This window comes from Nanorana parkeri, unplaced genomic scaffold, assembly GCF_000935625.1.
Source record: "Nanorana parkeri isolate BGI_ZX_2015 unplaced genomic scaffold, ASM93562v1 scaffold435, whole genome shotgun sequence".
Taxonomy (NCBI): domain Eukaryota; kingdom Metazoa; phylum Chordata; class Amphibia; order Anura; family Dicroglossidae; genus Nanorana; species Nanorana parkeri.
In genome coordinates, this window is record NW_017306703.1 from 504855 (window position 1) to 526494 (window position 21640).

Below are 21640 nucleotides of genomic sequence, written 5' to 3' on the forward strand. Positions count from 1 at the left end.
TTGTAAAGGGGGGGGGGGGGGACTTCTTCTTTTTTTATCCTCCATAGAATCTATATATTTTCTAAACTTCAAATTCTATATCCTTTAGTGGATCTTCTATGTCCAAAGTGTAAGAAGTCCTTTACAAAAGAGGCTGCTCTACGGAGACACAAAGTGACCCATCTGGACAAGAAAGTCACCTTGACCTGTCCCAGAGAAGACTGTAAACTGACATTCACTACAGTCTTCAACCTGACTCATCATGTAAGAAAAGAGCACCTTTGCTTGCAGCCCTACCATTGTTACCATGCTGGCTGTAATCGCACCTTTGCAATGAGGGTATGTATGGGGCAAAGATTTGCTTCTTTGTTGATAGCTGGGGAGCTGGACTCTGGTAACAAATTATTCTTTTCTTTTAGGAAAGTCTGCTTAGACATCTTGTGGTTCATGATCCCAACAAGAAGAAAATGAAGGTAGGAATAAGACTAATATGTTTGGGGGATGTTGTTGCTGTTCTAAATGGTAGGTTTATTTTAATAGGTAGGTTTATTTTAATAGAGAACTATGTGGTTAGGGCTTTTCCCCATAGTTCTCCTAAGGGTAACGGGAGGACACAAACTAGCGTCCTCCCGTCACCCAAAGCTCAGTATACCGCGAGCTACAGCTTGCGGTATACTGAGACGCCACAGCTGAAACGGATCCCGACAATTATGTCTGGATCCACCCAGCTGCGTGAGTGACAGCTGGCTCTGCCTATCTAGAGCCCCTTCCCCGTCCGTTCCGCCAGTCAGCGCTGGAGAATCGGACAGGGGAGGGGGGAATCCAGTCCCTCCCCTGTAACGGCTCTCTGAAGTGACAGGATGGAGAAGTGAGCCAGCGCCTGTATGTGTTCGCTCATACCGACAGGTTGGCTAATGAGCCGACCTGTGATAGTTTAATTGTCCCAGGTCGGCTAGAACTATGAGGCTGAGTAAAAATCACTCACCTCATAGTTCTCCAAGGAATCGTCAAAACAACATCGAACCCATGCCTAGTGAGAACCACAGTAGAGCCTTTTAAAACTGAAGTAAGTTTTGTAAAGTCAAGAGAGCCTAAAGTTTATGGTTGATGATCCAGTTCTTTTTCTCATGTCCTATTGTAAAAAGGATGGCTGCAGTGTTTGTAGGCTAGACCAATCACACTTCATCAAGGCTACAAATAACACCTAAACAAATTGGAACAGTGAAGTAGGAACTTAATTTGGAAAGGTATACCATGAAGACATGAGATGGAGGCTTAAAGTTATGATCCAGAAACATGAGTGTGTATAATAAATATATATCGATCTATATTTAGACCATATCAGAAAAAAAAAGATTTCAAGTCTGCTATTTTATTTCCCCCGCCCGAAGAAGTAGTGCCAGCTGTATCTGCTTGAACTTCTCAACTGCCACTACATCGTCTCTACAGTGCCGCTCATTTGCCATCACCCCTCAATAGCATCTCTCATCTCCACTTTTGTCTATAGTATTGCCCATCTCCTCTATCTGATCCTTTTTTCCTCCTTTTACATAGCGTTACTGCATCTCCTATCCATAGAAATACTAATCTTCATAGTTCCACTCCTCCTCTCCTTCCTCTCCTCTGTCTACCCCTTTCTACCCCTATCCATAGTATTATTCATATTTTCCGTCTTCCCCCTTTCTCTTCATAGTGACATCTACCCCCTCCACTGGCTAATTAACTGTAAATGGCACATTTGCCAGAAGGGACTGACACCGTATTTGCATCCTTCACTGCTCCTGATAAGTGATTTGGATTGGCACCATACTGAGAGGAAGGCTGTAAGGGTGGGATTAAATCTGCTCAACTGTCTGTCTGCCCCAGAAATAAATAGAAACATAGATATTGAGTTACCTGCTTATAGCCGTGTGTGGGCTGCCTATATGGATGTTGCAATTATAACTTGGCCCTCAATTTAGAAACTGGCAAGTATACAATTTGTGGTCTCTATCTTACAATATAATTTTACCCACAGCTCAAATTCAACTTAAAACCATCAAAGAAGCACTTCAGAAGAGCCCTTTGCCAACTGCCTGTAGTGGAGCAAGACCTGAGTCGTCTGTTTAATCAGAAACTTTGTTTCCGAAGTAAAACTCTTCTGGAGAGTAACCTTTCTATCCTCTTCAATGAACGGCTGTTAAGAGATCCTGCGGATCCAGAAGTTAACCTCAGCAACCTCTTCCAGCGTTTTCCTGTCCGTCCTGAGAAAACGGCCTAAAGGTCAAAAAAGTCTCAAATGCTGGACCTCATTTGCTACTAAACAAATTACTCCAATTGTCTACAACATGCTATCCAGAGATGCCAGATTTTCTAATTTCTTATTGTGAAGACCACACCTGCTTGGCTTTTGTCGGCAGTAATATTTGACAAATGAGGTCCGCTTATGATTTCATTCTAAAATATGGAGACTGACAGTAGATCCCTGCAGATCTCCTTTTGATTAACAAAATGCAGGCCAGGAAATGAAACTGGCCGTAACAATTTTCATGCCAGAGATTTATTTATTTTCCCTTCAGGGAGCCTGTGTATGTGCTTAACCTGATAATCTTATAGCAAATGGCTTTTTTTTTTTACATTTTGTGTGGGATTTTGTTTGTGAAAGTTTGTTACTATATAAAGTATTGTAGTTACTTTTTGCCAAAGGTAGACCTGTCAGAATGCCAGTGTGGTAATGTCAAGACGACAATAAATTTTATTTATTCTATGTGTGAGTACCTTATTTTTCTATAGCCTGGGTTTATGCAACTTGGTTAGCTGTGTAAGTTAACATTCTCTCTGCTAAAAGCTTTTCTACCAACATTCTGAGATGGGGTAGAGAAGAGGAGTTTTAAATGCATATTTAAGCAAAATGGACACCCTTACACAAGCCAAACATTTTAAACAGGCAATCTAGGGACAACCAGTCTAAGGGGGCACTCTGATGGGGACAATTACTTATTAGTTGTCCTCTTTAGAGTGCCCCCTTATATTGCTGCCATTTGAGTGCATTAAAAATAAGGGGGCACTCTGATGGGGACAACTATTATAATGGGGTATCAGCATGCCTCCTTACATTGCTTGTCCCCATCAGGATGCCCCCTTCTATTGGGTGTCCCCCATCAGAGTGCTCCCTTTTTTTTTGTATTTTTTTTTTCAGTGAAGCCAACCACGATGTGGTACAACCACATCACACTGTGCAGTGACCTGTCACAGTCCGGCAGAGACAGCACGTGCGGTCACAGGAGGCTGAGCTCTCCTCCCTGCACCGCTTGCTCAGCCTCCTGTGACAGCGTGTCAGAAAGGAGAGCCAATGCAAACACTCAGTGATCGCTGAGTGTTTGTACATAATTGAGGACAGAGTGTGTTTTACTATATCCTCATGAATGAATGCCCTCCTGTTCATTCATAGTTGTGATAATAGTAAACACACTCTGTCCTCGTGTTATGAATGAACAGGAACACTCAGTATAGAGGATTCCTGTTCATTTATAACGGGCTGCAGAGAAAGAGATTGAGGACACAATCTCTTTTTCTATTTTAAAAGGGAAATATCAGCGATCTGTTTTAGACCCCTAATATTTCCCCAAAGCTCCTTAAAGAAAAAAATAGAAATCTTTAATAACTGAAAAAATAAATATAAAAAAATTTAAAAGTTTATAAAAAATAAATTTAAAATAAACCTTTTTGGTTTTGAACTTTCCATTTCGGTGTACCTCTATAAAATACCACTCACATGATAACAATCGAAATGAACATTAAGGAGAACTATGACATGAGTGATTTCCACTCACGTCATAGTTCTAAGCCGACCTGTGACAATGAGACTGTCGACTTAGTAGATCGGGAGGTGAGCGAACAGATACCGGGTTCCCTCACCTCTCGATCCTGTCACGGCTCTCTGCCGTGACAGGGGGAGGGGCTGGATTCCCCTCTTCCCCGCTCTGATCTGCCAGCGCTGACTGGCGGAACGGACGGGGGAGGGGGCGGGTACAGCTGGCTCTGCCTCTAGATAGGCAGAGCCAGCTGTCACTCACGCAGCTGGGCGGATCCCGTAATCTAAGTCGGGATCCGCTCCAGGTGCGGCGTCTCAGTATACTGCGAGCTGTAGCTCGCGGTATACTGAGCTTAGGGTGACGGGAGGACGCTAGTTTGTGTCCTCCTGTTACCCCAAGGAGAACTATGGGGGAAAACACTGACCCCATAGTTCTCTAAGTTGCATGGCGAGTCCAGAGCTAGCTCTGAGGAAGGTGGTATCTATATTCCCCCCCGAAACGCATCAGCTAGTCGGTCTCCCTGGACTCGCTGTGTTGAGTCCAGGGAGAACTAATTTCGATTGTTATCATGTGAATAGTATTTTATGACCCTATTAATACTTGATTCAATGAAATTGTATTATACGAGGAGAAGGCGCTGTCTGTTTTACATTCTTCATTTAGAAGGGGTAGACGTATTTGATACAATTTTTGAGCTGATTTTATCCTGTTGATTACCTGTCCACTCACTTTTCTAGGTCCCGAACAGAACGGTTCAATGTACTGTACATTGCTCAAGTATGATAAAAGGGAAAATGTTTAATCACACTGGGAGAATATTGAATATTAAAAGATATTATACTTCTTAATGATCAAATGTGGTGTATATACTGTTAAAATGCCCAGGGGGACTTTAATATGAGAGAGACAACACAGAAAATGAAGAATTGTTTGTCACATGACAAGTATTTGATTCATCCTCCATAGCCTGAGCTTCCTTGAGCTAGGCATTTTACACAGTGCAAAAATTCTGTCCCACAATTGAGGTTTAAGCCACATGATAATCACGTAGAGGTGGAAATGGGGAGCTCCAGTTAAAATGGAGGAAAGTAAAATGGATTTGAGGAAATACAAGCAAAAATATTAAATGTGAATTTCCATTAACATTTATGCTTTAATTATTTTAGGCAACAGCTTCAGAGCTGTCAGACAATGAAATGCCGGGTGAAAAGACGATCAAACACAATCTTGCGCTTGACTGTCTGCAGTGGAGGACAGGGGAGAGATTGGGGGTTCACTGCCAATGCTATGCATAGGGGCAATAATTCACTGTAAACCTTAAACTGATTAGCATGAGTGTGTGCATTTTTAATCCAATAAGTGTTTATTAAAGGTTTTTACAAACAGACATATATACATACACAGAGCCTAGTATCCAAGGCGGATAATAGCCCGTAACATCATGAATTTGTATAGGATTACATGATACACAGCGTGTGATATGGCAATGGTATATTCGGGGTAAAACCTACACCTTCTATTCTGTCTAATCAGTGAGTGGCCGGACAGTAGCATTATTGTCCTATGCCTTCCAGCCATGTCGCCTCCACAGTGGAGGCCTTAATAATGCTGACATCAATAGTAGGGTAGATTGGCCTATACCAGCTCACTGAAATCCTGAGAATGTCACTAAATATAAAGTCCCATAATCACGCCTAAAGTGTATCATAAACGTAGAGACATAGGGGGAATATACAGGTAGAAAAATAGTAACGAAGGATGGAAGGGGAGAAAAAGCAGGGGACACGGAAGGGTCAGGGGGTAAGGAGTCACCTCACTAGGGGGAAACACTGCATGGGGAGAGCCCACAGTGAAGGGTTTCAAGGCGCGCCCCCCCCAAAAACGAGGCAATGTCCCGGGTACCGGCGGATTCCGGAGCTGTAGAGGGAGGCAGCCGTGCTGACATCCACCGCCGGGAGAGGAGAGGTAGTGAGAGAGTCCCTTAAAACGAGCCCTGGGGTCGCAGCGCTCCGTTCAGCACGTCCTTAGCCCGCCATGCTCGGCCACGCCCCCGAGTGTGTGCATTTTTAAGGCTTGTCATGGTATCTATTTACTCGACGTAACCCCATCTTTTATATAAAAAATAAATGGCAATTATATTGTGCTGGTGTGCACTAAAAATCATTTTAGTGTATTTTTGGTGGTGTGTTTCACTGAGATCTTATTTAGATCCTAAATAAATAAACTCAATTTCAGTCACTTCAAATAGAGATGCCTTCTGCCTGCAATACTCTAGGTGGCGCTATTATATTGTGAATAACCACATGTCACTTAGCTTAAACTATATCAAAACCCAAGAACAAAAATGTAATATATTGCAGCTTACCGGTCCTAACATGTAGTGGCACCATCAGTTTTCTTTTTTCATTACAGTACATTTTCTGCAAGTAAGAAAGAATGATTGTTGCTAAAAATCCATTATCCTTGTAACTTTCTTTATACTGAACTGAAATCTCAAACAAATCAATTTTACAAGATATATTCTGTAATCTACATGCCCCCATGTAATGGAGATGAGCAAAAGGGGAGGTGTTTGTAGTCTAAAGCAGCCTCTGGGTGCCAGTAGCCCCTATCTTAATATTGGTTGCACCTGTCTGCCTGATATCATGTGTCCAGGTCTCAGCTGCCATGAAACCTGGACACAGCATTAGTGATGAGCCGAACACCCCCATGTTTGGTTCAAATTCAAACTTTAGAACATGGGAAAAGTTCGAACTTGAACTCAATGCAAGTCTAAGGGGGTAGAACTTTGAAAATCAAATGTCCCTATTTTGAAGCCTTATATGCAATTGGCCTTAAAAAGTGTATGGGGATCCGGGTACTGCCCTGGGGGAAGTTTATCAATGAAAATCTTTTTTTTTTTCTCTTTCTTTTTTAAAAAAAATACAGTTTTTAAAGGAGCAGGGATTTTAACATCACTTAAAGGATAAAAATTAAAAATTCCTTTAACTATGGTTCTTGGGGGGACCCCTTAAACTGCCTGTAAAGTGGCAAATTTGTACAATGTACAGAACCTGCTGCAGCAAAACTGACATTTCTGAAGAAAAAAAATTACTTTTTTTTAAAGTGTTCGGTTCCACCTCCCAAACAATACCAGACCCTTTAGGTCTGGTAGGAGTTTTTGGAGGGACCCCATATAAAAAACAAAACAAAACAAGTGTGTGGATTTCCCCTTAAACGAGAACTATGAGGCGAGTGATTTCCACTCACCTCATAGTTCTAGCCGACCTGTGATAATGAGACTGTCACAGGTCGGCTCAGTAGATCGGGAGGTGAGGGAACAGCTGCTCGCGGTATACTGCGGCGTCTCAGTATACCGCGAGCAACAGCTGACGGTATACTGAGCCTAGGGTGACGGGAGGACGCTAGTTTGTGTCTTCCCGTTACCCTAAGGAGAACTATGGGGAAAAGACTTAACCCCATAGTTCTCCTTTAAAGTCATACCAGGCCCTTAAGGGGAAGCGCCCCTCCCTGCGATACCAGGCCACATGCCCTCGGCACTGGGGTGGTGCTTTTCCAGGGTAGCCCCTGGAAAAGCACCTTGTCCCTGTGCCGATGGGGACAGGGGCCTGTTCTCCACAAGCCCTGGGGCGTTGGTTGTGGGGGTGCGGGCATGACGCTTATTCACATCAGGGTACCCCTTTAATAAAGGGGCACGCAGATGCGGGCCCCTCATGTGAATGAGTAAGGGGTACTTGTACCCCTACCCATTCACGAAAGGGTTAAATAAAAACACCAGACTTTAATCAAAAATCCTTTATTTGAAAAAAACACCACAACAAAGGATTTTTGACAAGTGCTTTATAAAACAAAAAATTAATCTACCAATGTAATCCAGGGTCAATCAAAACATCCAGCGTTGTCCACGACGACAACGACTCTACAAAATAAAAAATAAAACAATAAAAAAAATGTAAAAAACAATGACCGTCGTCCCACCGCTGCGACGAACACCTGCTGCAGAATGGCATTTTGACAGATGCCGGCAACTTATAAACAATTGGGCGAAGCTAGCAGCGACAGCTAGCTCCGCCCAACTTTTTTCAATTGTAACAGGTGAGCCATGATTGAGCAGAATCATCATGACTTTGCCCAATCATGGCTCTTAGTTCTCTGTGCCCTGATTGGGCAAAGTCTTGCACCTGATTTGTGGTCAGGTGCAAGGCTTTAGACAATCAGGGCTTCAGATGGCGCATTGCCTTATGGGGCGCTCAGCGGGCGAATATCCCGCCGAAGCCCTGATACTTTGTGTGTTCGGCGAACACACGAACTAGCGATGTTGATGATCCCAACCCTAGTAACACTACTGCTCCCCCGTAGATACAGTAGGATGAGTGACTGTTGACAACTTTGGAAGGAAAGTCTGTTACTGGCAGGATTAAGTAAAAAAGCCTTAAAAAAAGGAAACTAATGCAGCTGCCACATTTCAGGAATGGTAAGCTCCAATATACTAAATAATTGGTTTTGGTTTTAGATACGCTTTAAAGGTCAGCTGTCAAGATTGGCTATGTCAGCTGTATTGTTTCAGATGTTGATTCTGCCTCATTTCAATGTTTGATCAGAGCAAAGCTAAATAAAAGGGACAAGTGTAAATGTGCATTTCTTCCAGCAATTAATATTTTTGGAGATACCAAATTAGTGCACACATGTCCTCAGCATACATTGGCCAGTCTAATAACAGACTTTGAAAGTTTCCGTGTTCTCATGAACAAATCTTGAGGCCACTTTCTCCTCTCGTCCTGATGGCAGATTAACAGGGTAATTCACGAAAGGGTGAAGAGTTTGGAGAAGGAGGGAGAAGAGAACATTCTAGGCCAAAACAGCTGAACTGGAAAGTGAGCTGAATTAGAGAATTTCTCCAAATCAGCTATGTTGTCCTAGATTGTTCATTTCTCCTGCCTTCTCCAAACTCTTCACCCTTTCGTGAATTACCCTGTAAATTCTCTCTGTGTAATAGAAACAACTATTTTCAGTGGGGTGCCAGTAGCCCCTATCTTAATATTGGTTGCACCTGTCTGCCTGATATCATGTGTCCAGGTCTCAGCTGCCATGAAACCTGGACACAGCATTCAAAACCTGGGCTGTCCGGTGGCAACCCTAGGGTACAGGCCAGCGACGTACAGTAAAGTCAGTGCAAATTGCCCTGTCTTGCCTTTGGGCTGTGCTGGCTGCTTTTTCCATACGCATAACTCATATGGTATGAATAGGCCCTTAAAGTGACACAGAACTCAGGAATTAAATCTTAAAAATACATTCAAAAACCTTATTTGTGCTTCACTCAGCTGTAGATCCTCAAATCATTCTGGAATTCATATCGACACTGTCCTTCCTTCTGGAGGGTGGCTACTTTTGTTCCCTATGGTCCCTGTGCAGATATCTCAACTCTCCTGGATGTTCCAGGAGTCTCCCGCTATTAGATAGCGGCTCCCAGACACCCGGGAGAGAAACATTTTCTCCCGGAAAGGTTTACTCTGCTCGATCTAGCAGAGTAAACCTTTCCGTGCTGTCTGTTTTTTTGTTTCGTTTTTCTGACATCGGGGCCGCTGGCCGCCGTCAGTCAGAAAAAGACAAAAACGCCATGGGAACTAATAACTAGATTGCTATTGGCTATTTCATTGTGCAATAGCCTATAGCAGATTAGCTATTGCACCCGCCCACTGCTGCTGTCAATCAGCAGAGGTGGACCTCAAGTTCTCCATCAGGTCCACCTCTGCTGACTGACAGCAGCAGAGGGCGGGTGCAATAGCTAATCTGCTATTGCACATTGAAATAGCCAATAGCAATCTAGCTATTAGTTCCTTTGCCGTTTTTTTTTTCCTGACGGCAGCAGCTGTCAAAACACAAAAAAAAAGAGCAGATAGCAAAGGAAGCATTAGCTTCTTTGCTATTTGCCATCATTTCAGGGGGTGCTCTCTACCTTGTTGTTCCCTCCCCTGCGGAGAGGAGGGGGGGTTGACAGAGGGCACCTCCCTGAAATAAGAAGGGCACCTCCCTGAAATGACTTATTTCAGGTTGGGATCCCTGCCTGTGTGTGTGTTGTAAAGTAGACACCACTCCAAGTTCATTACCATAATGGGCTACAATCTCAATACAAATTAGTAGACTAAATGTGAGACTGTAGTCCATCACGGGAGTGATCTTGGAACGGTGGCTACATTACAACACACACAGGGACCATGGGGAACAAAAGTAGCCACCCTCCAGAAGGAAGGACAGTGTCAGCACCAATTCAGAGATGATTTGAGGATCTACAGCCGAGTGATACACAAAGTACAGTACTCTTAATAGTTAGGGTACTTGAATCTATTTTTAAGATTTAATTCCTGAGTTTAGAGTCACTTTAAAGCAGAACTGTGGCCAGGCTATGGACATTAAAATATTTATATACATATACTTAATACATATACTTAATAAGCAGCAAATAAGCTTTAACCTCTTGCCGTCCACCCGTAGTAAAAAAACGGCCCTAGCGGGCACGCACGGGCAGAAAAGACCCGATCAATGCACACACCCGTTACCGGGTGTTTCACATATAGGCGATCAGCGGGTCCATAGCCCGCCGATCGCCTATATGTGCTCGTTCGTTTTCCCTCCCCCCTGACCCCTCACCTTGATTCCCGGGATCCGCTGCCCACCTAAGTGGCCTTTGTAATTACAGGCTAGATTTTATCTTACTTCCTGTCTAGTAAAACCGTTGTCACTTTGGCAATGAATGAAGGGAAATCCTGTGAAATGAAGCCCTGGATAGCAGTGAAAGCTGTCTGGAATTAAATAAACTTTAAGGGTTGTCTGCAGAATAGCATACTACTAAATGTTGATTCCAAATTTGCTCATGTCACATTGGGTGGATTGTTCTGTCGTGTTCAAATGAGTCAGCTGGGCACTTTGCCTGTTCCATGCCAGCTGCCCAATCTGAGCTGCCTCATGTCTGTGTATCAAAGCTCAGGACATAGAGATGAAGGTCGAAGTGAAATACTAGCTCGTATGTTTCAGCCTAAAGTCTCTTTCATGGCCTTTTATTTTCTGATTCTTAGCATCTTCTTTTGAACTGCCTCTTGGATATCATGTCTATTGGGGTCCTTTCTGCTTCAATCTACAGCATAGAGCTGCTAATCTCCCCTTTGTCCCCATTTGCCAATTATATTGTATTCATCTGCTCCTTCCCCTCCCTGCTCATCTGGTCTAGTCTTAGTATTTAAGCGTTGAGCCATGTTCTGTATCTCTATAACCCTTTCTAGCTGTCATTCTAACCTCCCACCGGATTTATAGGCTCTGCGGCGCTCAGAAAACACAGGTTATAAACTGCCAGCTCCCTCTTGCTGTTCACCCCTCCAGGACACAAGCCTTGTTTATGGGGATTATTATTGATGGCATGAACATATATAGCTGCAGAAATAGCGGATACTGCCTTTGCTGTTACAGAATGTGTTTGAGAGAAAAAAATGCACTGAATATATATGGAAACATGCAGTGTCAGTTAGTTTTCATGGTATAAGAATGATTATACTAATCTATAAATAGCTGTATTTTCTTCTTATAATACACAGTAATGTTGTTTAGGGTATATTAATTAGAAAATGGACAAATATTTAGTGCAGATATAGTATTCTTAGTGCTCCAGTAAACTTAAATCAATATAAATTCTAACCTATGTAAAAACTTAATGTGGAGAATTTGTTTTCAATAATTTCAGATACAGGTTTATATCAATAATTATTTTACACACGAGTTACAAGCCTAGGGGCCTATTGAGATCTTTATGGCTTTGGGATCGAGCTAAGCAGCTCCAGTTCAGTTTGACACAGCACAGAACACTTCATTGTACTTCGTGTGCATTCTGCTCAATTTTCTGCCTTGAGCATCAGGGAGTGTTCACCGAGTGGTAGGGATGCATGCTGAGTGACCTATTTTTTTGTTCAGGAACTTTATTTAGTAACCTAGCGCAAAGTACGGCAGTGTGCAGCAATCGTTTAGAAAGAAAATCAGATTCCAGCATCTAGTGAACCAGTGAAAGCTGAATTTTGATTGGATACCAATTCTGGACAAGGACTATAAACTATAGAATACTTCAGAGCTGTGTTATCCCAGGGACAACGAGGGAATTCACTCTAGATCTACCATAGAGACCTTTCCAAACCTGGAATTATAAACAGAAGTCCCACTAAGTTATTTTATCTGGACCAACTAATGTCTTCAATGGTTCTGCCTGGCATATGAACTGTACTGGATCATATTCTGTAAAGCAATATTCTGTAAAGCAATTTAGTAATTGAAGCCCCCATCACCTTTTGTGAGGTGGCTACTAGAAATTAAGTGATAGCCAGGGCTGTAATAAGTCTGGCTGAATTATAGTTGCCATTTATCTGGTTAATTCCAGATGTTCCGGCATTGATTTTACCTTCCTGGGTGGAGTGTGACTCTGATGTAGTGTGGGACATCCAATGAGGGACACTGTGAGTGTGTATGCAGTTCACCAGCCAATCACTGGGTCTCTCTCAACCAGTGTTGCATGCTGGGTAAGTGCATATATACTGGAGGGAATTGCCATGTGCTCAGTTTTGGGCTCCAGCCACGAAGCAGCCCGGTTGGGGTGCTGTCCAGCCTGCCCCCAGGGTAGGCCTGAGGCCTGGGGGTGGGGATGCTTGAGTGTCGGAAGTTTTTCACTAGGCTTCAAGCCTGGAGGAGGCCTCTGCTTCTGGGCGAGGAGGAGAACCAGGGAAGCTGATGGCTGCTGGAGGTGGCGGGAACATAGTGAACATACCAAGTCTGGTGTCTCTCCTACTAAACATTTGTGCTCATCCCTACTCATCTGCTGCTCAAATACCTATTCACCTGTGCTACAAAAGGATCTACACTGAATTACTAAAAGGGGACTGGTTAGTCTGGCATTGGTGTCTGTGCTGCCATGGATGTCTAGGATCCCCATACCCTCTCTCCCAGAGTGAATATGTTTATTAAACTTTTATACTTTTGGCCTTGATGTCAGTTCTGTGAGCACTAGAAGAGGGTGGTTAATGTTATTGGGGCAAGCAGAGTCCAATGTGCATGCAAAGTAAGTCCAATCTGATGTTTGCAAGAGTTACTGGTCTTCATCAAAAGTGACTTGCGGTATCTTTGGTAGCTTTGATGTCAAATGAACTCAGAGCTGCAGCCAACTTTTATTGTTCATTGAGAGTGTGTAACCAAAATTTAAATACAGATGTCACTAGCATACCAGCATGAAGATTCCATGGTAGTGCAAATCCATTTTATTGATAGATGTCATTCAAACGACAAGCGCTTTCGGGGCCACGTAGGGTCCCCTTCATCAAGCTCAGAAATTATGATATGATGGTGTAACAGAAATAACACCTCAAATAAAGGGTCAGAGAGATGTGATGTAGGTTTGAGGAATGGTTTATTTTGCTTCAGCCAATATTCCTATTCCAATATCCTAAATACATCAATATTTTGATCTTTCACAATCCAACAACCAACATATTATTTAACAGAAGGAAATTAAAATGTATTAGATATATAGAAGAGATATAGAAGAAAGATCTATTATAGATATTATGTATGTCTCTCTGTGGAAGTCTAATATGTCCCATTAGCCTACTGATCATTGTGATATAGGCATGTTTGGTGTCTACATGACCACATTTGATGAAGATGACTCCATCACAGCAGGAAATATGAACTATCTATAAAGATTTGTTCTGGAAATTCATTTTAGGGGAAAAAACAGACTCACAGATGGTATTGCATTAAGCTGCTCTGCCAGAATTTTTACCATCAGCTACTTCTGACAGGCCTCATTAAGGAGCTGAATCTTTAAAGAAGAACTCCAGAAATGTAAAACGTTAACCCTTGCAGTAGGGCGATCCTTGCACTACTCACCTCTCTTCCCCTCCGCTCTGGCAGTGGTATGTTCCTGGGTGTCCTCATATCTAATGCAGTCCATTTACCTGTGGGGTTTAGACTGCTGGAGCCCAGGGGAGAAGAGGCTGCGGGGACTGGTCTGGCAGCCAGATGGGATCGAGGATCAGGTGAGTGAATTATTTATAATTCAGGCCCAAAACGAGCAGTTAATCCTTGCAGTGCAGGGATAGCTCCACTGCAATTGTTAACTTTTTACCTTTCTGGAGTTCCACAGTTCTGGCAAGGGATTGTCAGACAAAGGGTATGGTGAGCTAAGCATTGCCAGGAGGAACATATACCAATGCAAATACCGTTCACTGGAAAGGGGTTTTTCCATTGTGGCTTAAAGGGCAACTTTGGAAATACCTAAATCCTTTTAAATAACATGCTTTAGCGATGCCTTTACGTTTTATGTGGTATTAGAAAACATTAGAAGTCTCTGGGACAGCATCCACATACAACTCCTGGGGTTTGGGAGGGATGAGACATACCCCTGGAAGCCTGCCCCATGTCCTCCTTCTCCTCAACACTAGCTCAGTAATCCTTCTACTCCTCCTTGTGTTCCTCCTGTGCCTGGTGCTGTCTCACAGGGATGGAGTCAGAATAAAGTGGACCCTGAGACAGCAGAAAGTTCTCCTCTCCTTTGCTGCTGTGCCTCCAGTGCCCAGACCTATTACACTATGCAGTGTGTGCTCTATCAGGAACACCACAAAAATTGTGTCGCTGATCTCCACCTCCACACATTCTGGTTACCTCTTCAAATGCTGACAAAACAGTAAATGTTTCCTGAATGAGGAAAAAAAAAAACAGATCCCCTGGGGTTATCCTCATGCTTCACTCGCATAAATATTCATTGATAGCCCGCTGATGGAAGTGCAGCCACTGCAGCAAAATCAAGGTGAGTTGTAGTGTACCTGCTTATTGTATAACAGGCAGTCGCTGAATTTAAGCCAGCTGAACAGTGGCTGGGTGTGATCGTCTGAAGTAGCTACACATTCTGCTGGCCTACCTTAGATTGGCATATAAGCCAGGGTACCTAACTCGAAAACACTGCACCACCACATTAAGATTTCCTGACATAAGGGGACATAGGGTAAGCCACCTCTGGGCCTGCTTCTTCAGACACAATCTCTACCATAGTGTGGCTCCTATTCCCCAGGGATACCACCTGCAAAGAAGCGTGGCAGCTTTTTACCTTGGGAGGACTGGTGGTTCTGACCAGGGACATATCCACTATAAGGCAAACAAGGCGTTTGCCTTGGGTGGCGAAAAATGCCGCCCCCAAATCTGTGAGGCAAGCCGGGTGCACAGAATCAGACAGCTTCGGCTGCTTAATCAGGCAAATTAAGCGGCTGCTCGTGGGGCCTCACAGTGGCCTAATGTGCCTGAGAGAGCTGCCAGGTGAAAGAGTGAAAAAAAAGGCAAACACATGCTTAGGCCTGTAGATATAGAATCTGCTCGCCCACTAATAGCTAACAACCTCTGCCTTCACCTTTAGTCCTCTTAGACATGATGGTAATGGGTAATTCCCTAATTACATTACCACCTATTGCAATACAGGTGAAACTCGAAAAATAAGAATATCGTGCAAAAGTTCATTTATTTCACTAATGCAACTTAGCCGTCTACCAGAAGATTTTGGAGCACTTCATGCTTTCTTCCGCAGAGGAGCTCTATGGGGATGCTGACTTCATTTTCCAGCAGGACTTGGCACCTGCCCACACTGCCAAAAATTTTCTGAGATTGTGGATCTGGGTTTTCATGAGCTGTAAGCCATAATCATCACAATTATGACAAATCACGGCTTGAACTATCTTGCTTTGCATGTAATGAGTCTATCTCATATATTAGTTTCATCTTTTAAGTTGCATTAGTGAAATAAATGAACTTTTGCACGATATTCTAATTTTTCGAGTTTCACCTGTAGGTAGATGGGGATGTGGTGCTTTTGTGCTATAAACTGGACCACAATAGTTTGCAGCGCTGTGCTAACCAAGGGCAGCGTTTCCTGTGTCACCAACAAGTTCCTGCTGCCGCTGACCCCGAAAAATAAAAAAATCAAAGGACCGTCACAAAATTATAAAGAAAGAAAATATTCCCAATGAAAATAGCCTTACAAAAAACCCACCCCTCAAAAAACTCAAAGCAACACAGCAACACAGCACACAAACAAAAAATAACTTTTAGGTCTATTCACAGTTAATATGGGGTAAAGGCGGCGAGACAGTTACAACACAATCCAAGACAAGAGGGTTAGGGGGGCCCTGTTCGTGAGACCTTACAATCCAAAGCGGGAGGTGTAAGTGATACAATAAGGTAATAACTGGAGAAGGGGAGTGAGTTGATGGAGAAAGTAAAAGTTCAGTTTTTAGGCAGAACTGGGATAGACTTGGCTGAAGTGAGTTTTTCAGGCCAGTTCTTTCTCAGGATAAAGGAACTCCATCTTACATCACCAAAGAGATGATACTTGACTGCCTCTGTAGAGCCTTTGTCACCATGCTACTAATAAAAACATGCAGGGGTATCCCTAGGATAATTCCGCCTGAGGCAGGGGTGGGTGGAGGGTGCTGGTGGTCATGTTTATTTGGTGGGGGTGGCAGTTTGTCATAGGGTCCTGGTGGTGCACCACCCTGCTCTGACTTGTATCCCGGTCAGCTCACTGAAAGAAAGAAGCTGAGAGATATGTTATTCTGTAACAGCTGTTCCTAGCACAATGCTGCCAATGAGTCAGGGGCGGGGGGAGGTCACAAAAATAAGCATTAAAAAAAAACAGCGTGGCCCCCCTCCCCCTTATTCATATCAGGCCCTTTAAGTCTGGTAGCAATGTTAGGGGGGACCCCTGATGTAAAAAACAGCATGCGGGTCCCTCAGGAATTCATACCAGACCCTTTCGGTCTGGTAGAAATTTTAAGGGGGGACCCCAACGCCAAAAAAATTAAAAAAGAAGTGGGGTCCCCCCTAGAATACCATACCAGTCCCTTTTAGTCCAGGAGCGGCCTGGCAGGGCAGCGAAGAAGGGGGATGAGTGAGTGGCCACCGTCCCTCCACCATACCAGGCCACATGCCCTTGGCATTGGAAGGGTGCTTTTTCAGGGGGGGACCCTGCACAAGTCTTTTATTAAAAAAAATATTTTTAAAAATGTACCACAAAGTCAATCCAGCGTTGGCCGACAAATGAAAAATTAAAACTCCCCGATGCAAAGTTTACATCGGGCAGTTGGCAGAAATAAACAAAGCCTACTATTGGCTATTTAAAATTGAAATAGCTCTTCAGAATTTAGTTTATTTCTGTAACGCCCCCCAGTGGCCCCTATAAGCCAGGATAATGCCCCATCCACAGATTTTTGCTGCTTTGCCAATAAATGACAGTGTAGGGAGTGGAGAGCAATGAAGAAAGACTGTAATTGGCTACCACCGCAGCCGTGGACAGTGAATGGCTGCCACAGCTGGATCTCAAGGCTGGCCCTTGAGGAATATGCTATTAGTCACTGCCATGGCTGAGACTGTGTGAGGCGGAGAACAGAGGAGGATGGGATAGGAGGAGGAGCTCGGAACCTGTAGACAGGGTGTCTATGGCTAAGTGTGCCAAGAGCCGCAGTACATTATGCTGGTGCTGTGTTGCTAGAGACTGTGCTGTGTTGTGGACTGGGAGATGCTCTGTATGCTGTCCAGAGACTGCAGAGGTCTTCCTTGGTCTTCATTGGCATAAAAATGCAGGGCAGATCCACAAGAGGAGGATGACTGAGAAACCACGGCCTGCTTTTCATTAGTAGATGTTCTGACTGTAGGAACATCTGTTTTTTTTCACAAGTAAAGTTTTTTATTATTTGAAACCTTAACAATGACAAGTACATAGACATCGGACAGGTAGTCATAAACAGCCATATGATATCCAAAACTTTACAACAATGAAATAAAACAAAGGGGATACAATAATGGAAGTTGAGTGGGGCGTAACCATGAGAGACCGTGGTCTTTTGTATTGGCATCGCATCCATTCATGTAGCAGGACGAAGTATAGCTAGTACTGTATACCCTAATTGGGTCGGATAAAAGAACTAACAGGTCTCAATAATGCTGCAAGGTTATCGTGGACCCTGGATATTGGGGGAGGTGTAGCATAGGGAAGGTCTTATCTAAAGGCTGTTATAGATACTCGGGTCTAACATGGATATCGGGAAAGGCAACTTTACACGAGGGGATATCATTGCCGAAAGGGAAGGAGGAAAGTAGCAGGAGGGAGGTAGGTAGAGGACTTTAGAGGGGAGAGAGGATATAGAGAGGGAAAAGGGAGGGGAGTGTGATGTGCGGGGGACAAGAAGGCAAGAGGGAGAGAGGGTCCCGTCCGAACCCCCTGGAGGGAGAAAAAGAAAAAGGTGGATCACAGTACAGTGAAGGGCCAAAAGGAGTGAAGTCACCGCTGCAGAGCTTCACGTGTTTTCTGAATCTCTGAATAGATGCCACATCGTCCATGTTTTAAGGTATCTGCTGGACATGTCATCTCTGCTAGAGTAGATACGTTCCTCTATGGTCGATACTGTATCTATCCGAGAGAGCCACTCCCGGATTGTTGGTGGGAATGGCGACTTCCAATGCCTAGGAATCACAGTTTTCGCCGCGTTCAGCAGGTGGATTGGGAGGGATTTTTTAGAAATATGGAGTGTTTCATCAAAATTATATAGTGTTAGAATCCAGAGTGCCTCCAGGTGGCGCTGGAGCTAAGCCCTGCAGTTTTAGTACTCACCTGCGGGGGTCTCTAGGCAGCCAGGAACTGCTAGGTACCAGACCTCCACTGGGTGGCGCTGGAAACTGCAGCTCCAGTGCTCACCTGCAGGTGTCTCCCAGTTGCCACCAATCATCCACCACCAATCATCCACTACCTGGTGCTCCCTGGGAGGTTACTTAAGCCCGCCCTGCAGTATGGTCTGTGGCTCAGTATTGTTTCCTGTTTCCTGTTAAGCCTGAGTCCCCAGTACTGTAAACCTGAGTCCTGTAGCCTGTTTATGTTCCCTGCTTGTTGTCCGGAGCCGTGACCTGCTTATGTTCCTGAGTCCTGTTAGCTCCTTGTACCCTGACCTTTTGTCCCTTAGTTCCCCCCAGTGTTTTGCTTTGCTCCCTGGGTTTGCTTGCCTGTTACTTTTGCATGTGGTGTGGTTTAGATGTAGTTGGTTGCTAATACTTGTTCTGTTTAGTTTATTCTGGTTGGCATATTAAAACAGTATATCATACATTCTGCCTTGTCCTGTGTGGTCACACGTGTTTGGTCTGCCTGTGTGGGTACCTGCGCAGGTGTGGGGTCACCTGCGCCGGTATCCTTGACATAATAAGAGGCAAGCTGGGGAGAATTCCAAGGAAACACCAGATATGGTTTTAATTAGGGCATGGACTTCCATCCAGAAAGGGGAGATCAGTGGGCATGACCACCAAATGTGAAGGAGTGTGCCCACCTCTTGGCCGCAGCGCCAACATTGATCAGGGGCGTCTGGGTAGATGCGATGGAGTAAGGCCTGGGTTTTGCACCAGCAAATTTTGTAGTTAGTCTCCTGGATTTGGACATTCAAGGAGCTTCCTAATAATAGGGAATCAATGCGTTCCCATTCCTGTGTTGTGAAAGTAGCAGATAAGTCGCGTTCCCAGGCCTTCATGGAGAGCGTCGGTGGGAGGGTAGAGGAATCATTCAGAAGGGAGTACAACGTTGATATTGCATGTGTTACTCCCGGTTGGAGGTGTATAACTTCTTGAATGGAGTTAAAGAGCGGGAAAAAGATCCTCTAAGTGTGTGTGAGTTGAGCACCTGGGAGGATTTTACCAAAGCACTGGTGTGATGGGAGGCCTACTGTCAGTTATTTGGCTATGGTTACCATTTATGCTGTCTGCTGAGGCGTTCTGCCAGAGGGGACTAGAATGCTTGTTTACCCTGTAATTACAAATAGTCATAGTTGGGAGTGAGATCTCCACCACAATTAAAGGGCCCCAATGCCAGATAATTTGACTTAGACCCACTGGTCTGTGGCTTAGGCAGGGCCTTTAGTCCATAGATAGACCAGTCTCCATTAATACGCTGTGCTACCATTTGTAACTGTGCTGTCATCTTTACATTTTTCTGATGTCGCATTGTATTTGTGTAACCCCACCTTCCTTTTGCCTATACAATAAAGCCCATTTCAACTGTTACTGTTGTGTCGGTAATTGCCGGGTCCAGGTACAGGGCAGGTCATCATTGGGGGAAGATAGAAGGATTCATCTATCAAACAGCAAATCAGGGAGTAGAGCTACATTTCAAAAAGATGATTCTGACACCTACACATTTAGAAGTAGAAGGGGCACCAATAAACTATCACATCCTATAGAGGACATATGTTTGAGAAAACAGATTCATCTACATGCATGCACATGCATTAAAAAGAACTTTACACTGAACCTGAGGCAAACAGCAAAATACATAGTCGAAAAAATATTTTTAAATACACAAAACAACCTTGCATTCAGTTTTGTGATTGCCGTAGTTTTCCACACAGTAGAACCAGGTTAGTTTCTCAAGGTAACAGGTAACCAGTACCATGCATGTGTAGCCAAGTTTTGTTTTGCTTTGGATAAAGCAGAAGAGGATTAAACTCCATCAGTCCTATTTTTTTTGTGTTGGGGAGATTTCCCTTCACTTCCTGTCCTGGAGACACAACAGAAAGTGGAAGGAAATCACTCTTAGACAGTTGTCCCCAAAACAGATGTCCTCATTTGAAGATTTACGCTTGCCTCCTGTTCTGTTGACAGCTGGGAAATTTTGAATTTCCCATCGATTTCTCTCACCAGGACAATTAGAGAGGGTGAATCTACCTAGTGGGGAGCACAGACAACAATAAAAACATGACGGGATTCTAATACTTGAAGCTGACAGCTTTTTCTCCATTCAGATCGGCTTGTTACAGGTTAAAGAGCAGGGAAAGCCTCCCCGCTGTGTAACCTGTCATGGATAGAGCGCTGCCTGTTAATTACAGGCAGCGCTGCATCCAGCTTTTGACAGGTAGTTAGGTTAGTTAGGTAGTTAGGTTACACACCAGCGGCTCCCCCACTGCTTGTGTGACCTAACTTGGTGAGGCAAGAGCTGTCACAGCCTTTACTATGTGTTAGACGCGTGAGCTCTGTGGATGGCTTGGGCCAATGGTAAAGCGCCATTGGTCCAAGCTGTCCAATCAAAAAAAGGGAAAGAAAAACAGTGAGGACATCGATCATCGAGCACTGCGGATGAAAACGATCATCGATTTAACACCAAAAACTATTAGAAAATAAAACAAATGTTCCGCAAATTCTACTGGTGTTTAGCCAGCTTTACTGTGCTAAGTGAATCGTCATTGTTTCTTCAGTAACTAGCCCACTGAGGTTAATCGCATCCTGCTTTTCAAAGCTGTTTACAAACACTACTTCCCTTCCTATTTTTAAAGTCCCTTAGTACAAAGTGTAAAGAGATTGGGAGGATTTTCCTTCTGGGGGTTTTAACAGGTAATACAAATCTTGCTTTTCTTTTCCCTCAATGAATCCCAGTGAGATTTTCCTAATTGGACATTTCCTATTAATACCCATTCCGTGCCTGTCTCCCATCTTTATCCAGGCAAGGAAGGGGTTAATGGAGCATAATATATCAAGCTAACTGGCTGTACATAAAGACTTATTATTTTTATCCTGCCTCTCCGTTGGCTGTTAAAGGGCTCTATTCCTACAATCCGGCTTCTTCAGCCATGTGGAAGGAGGAGAAGGGTTGTGCGTAGGGTTGGGGGGAAGGGGGAAAGCTGGGAATACTTGCGCCATCTCATCCAGCTAAAAGCACATTTTTAGCTGATTGGGACTTGGCGAGCAAGTGATTGGGGATTATGGTGGCAGTGAAGGATGTTTGTTATATTAATAATTTCTCTACATCAGGCACTCAGTATATT

At 43.9% G+C, this 21640-nt stretch overlaps 1 protein-coding gene across 1 annotated transcript in view; it reads left to right on the plus strand.

Moving 5' to 3' along the window:
* The window catches only part of LOC108789985 (P43 5S RNA-binding protein-like), a 16237-nt gene extending 13998 nt beyond the window's left edge, over positions 1-2239 (plus strand). The window contains exons 7-9 of the mRNA XM_018560152.1: positions 89-318; positions 399-452; positions 1997-2239. Of these exons, the coding sequence (XP_018415654.1) occupies positions 89-318; positions 399-452; positions 1997-2239 (527 nt within the window). The remainder of the gene's footprint in view (positions 1-88; positions 319-398; positions 453-1996) is intronic.
* The last annotated feature ends 19401 nt before the right edge of the window (positions 2240-21640 follow it).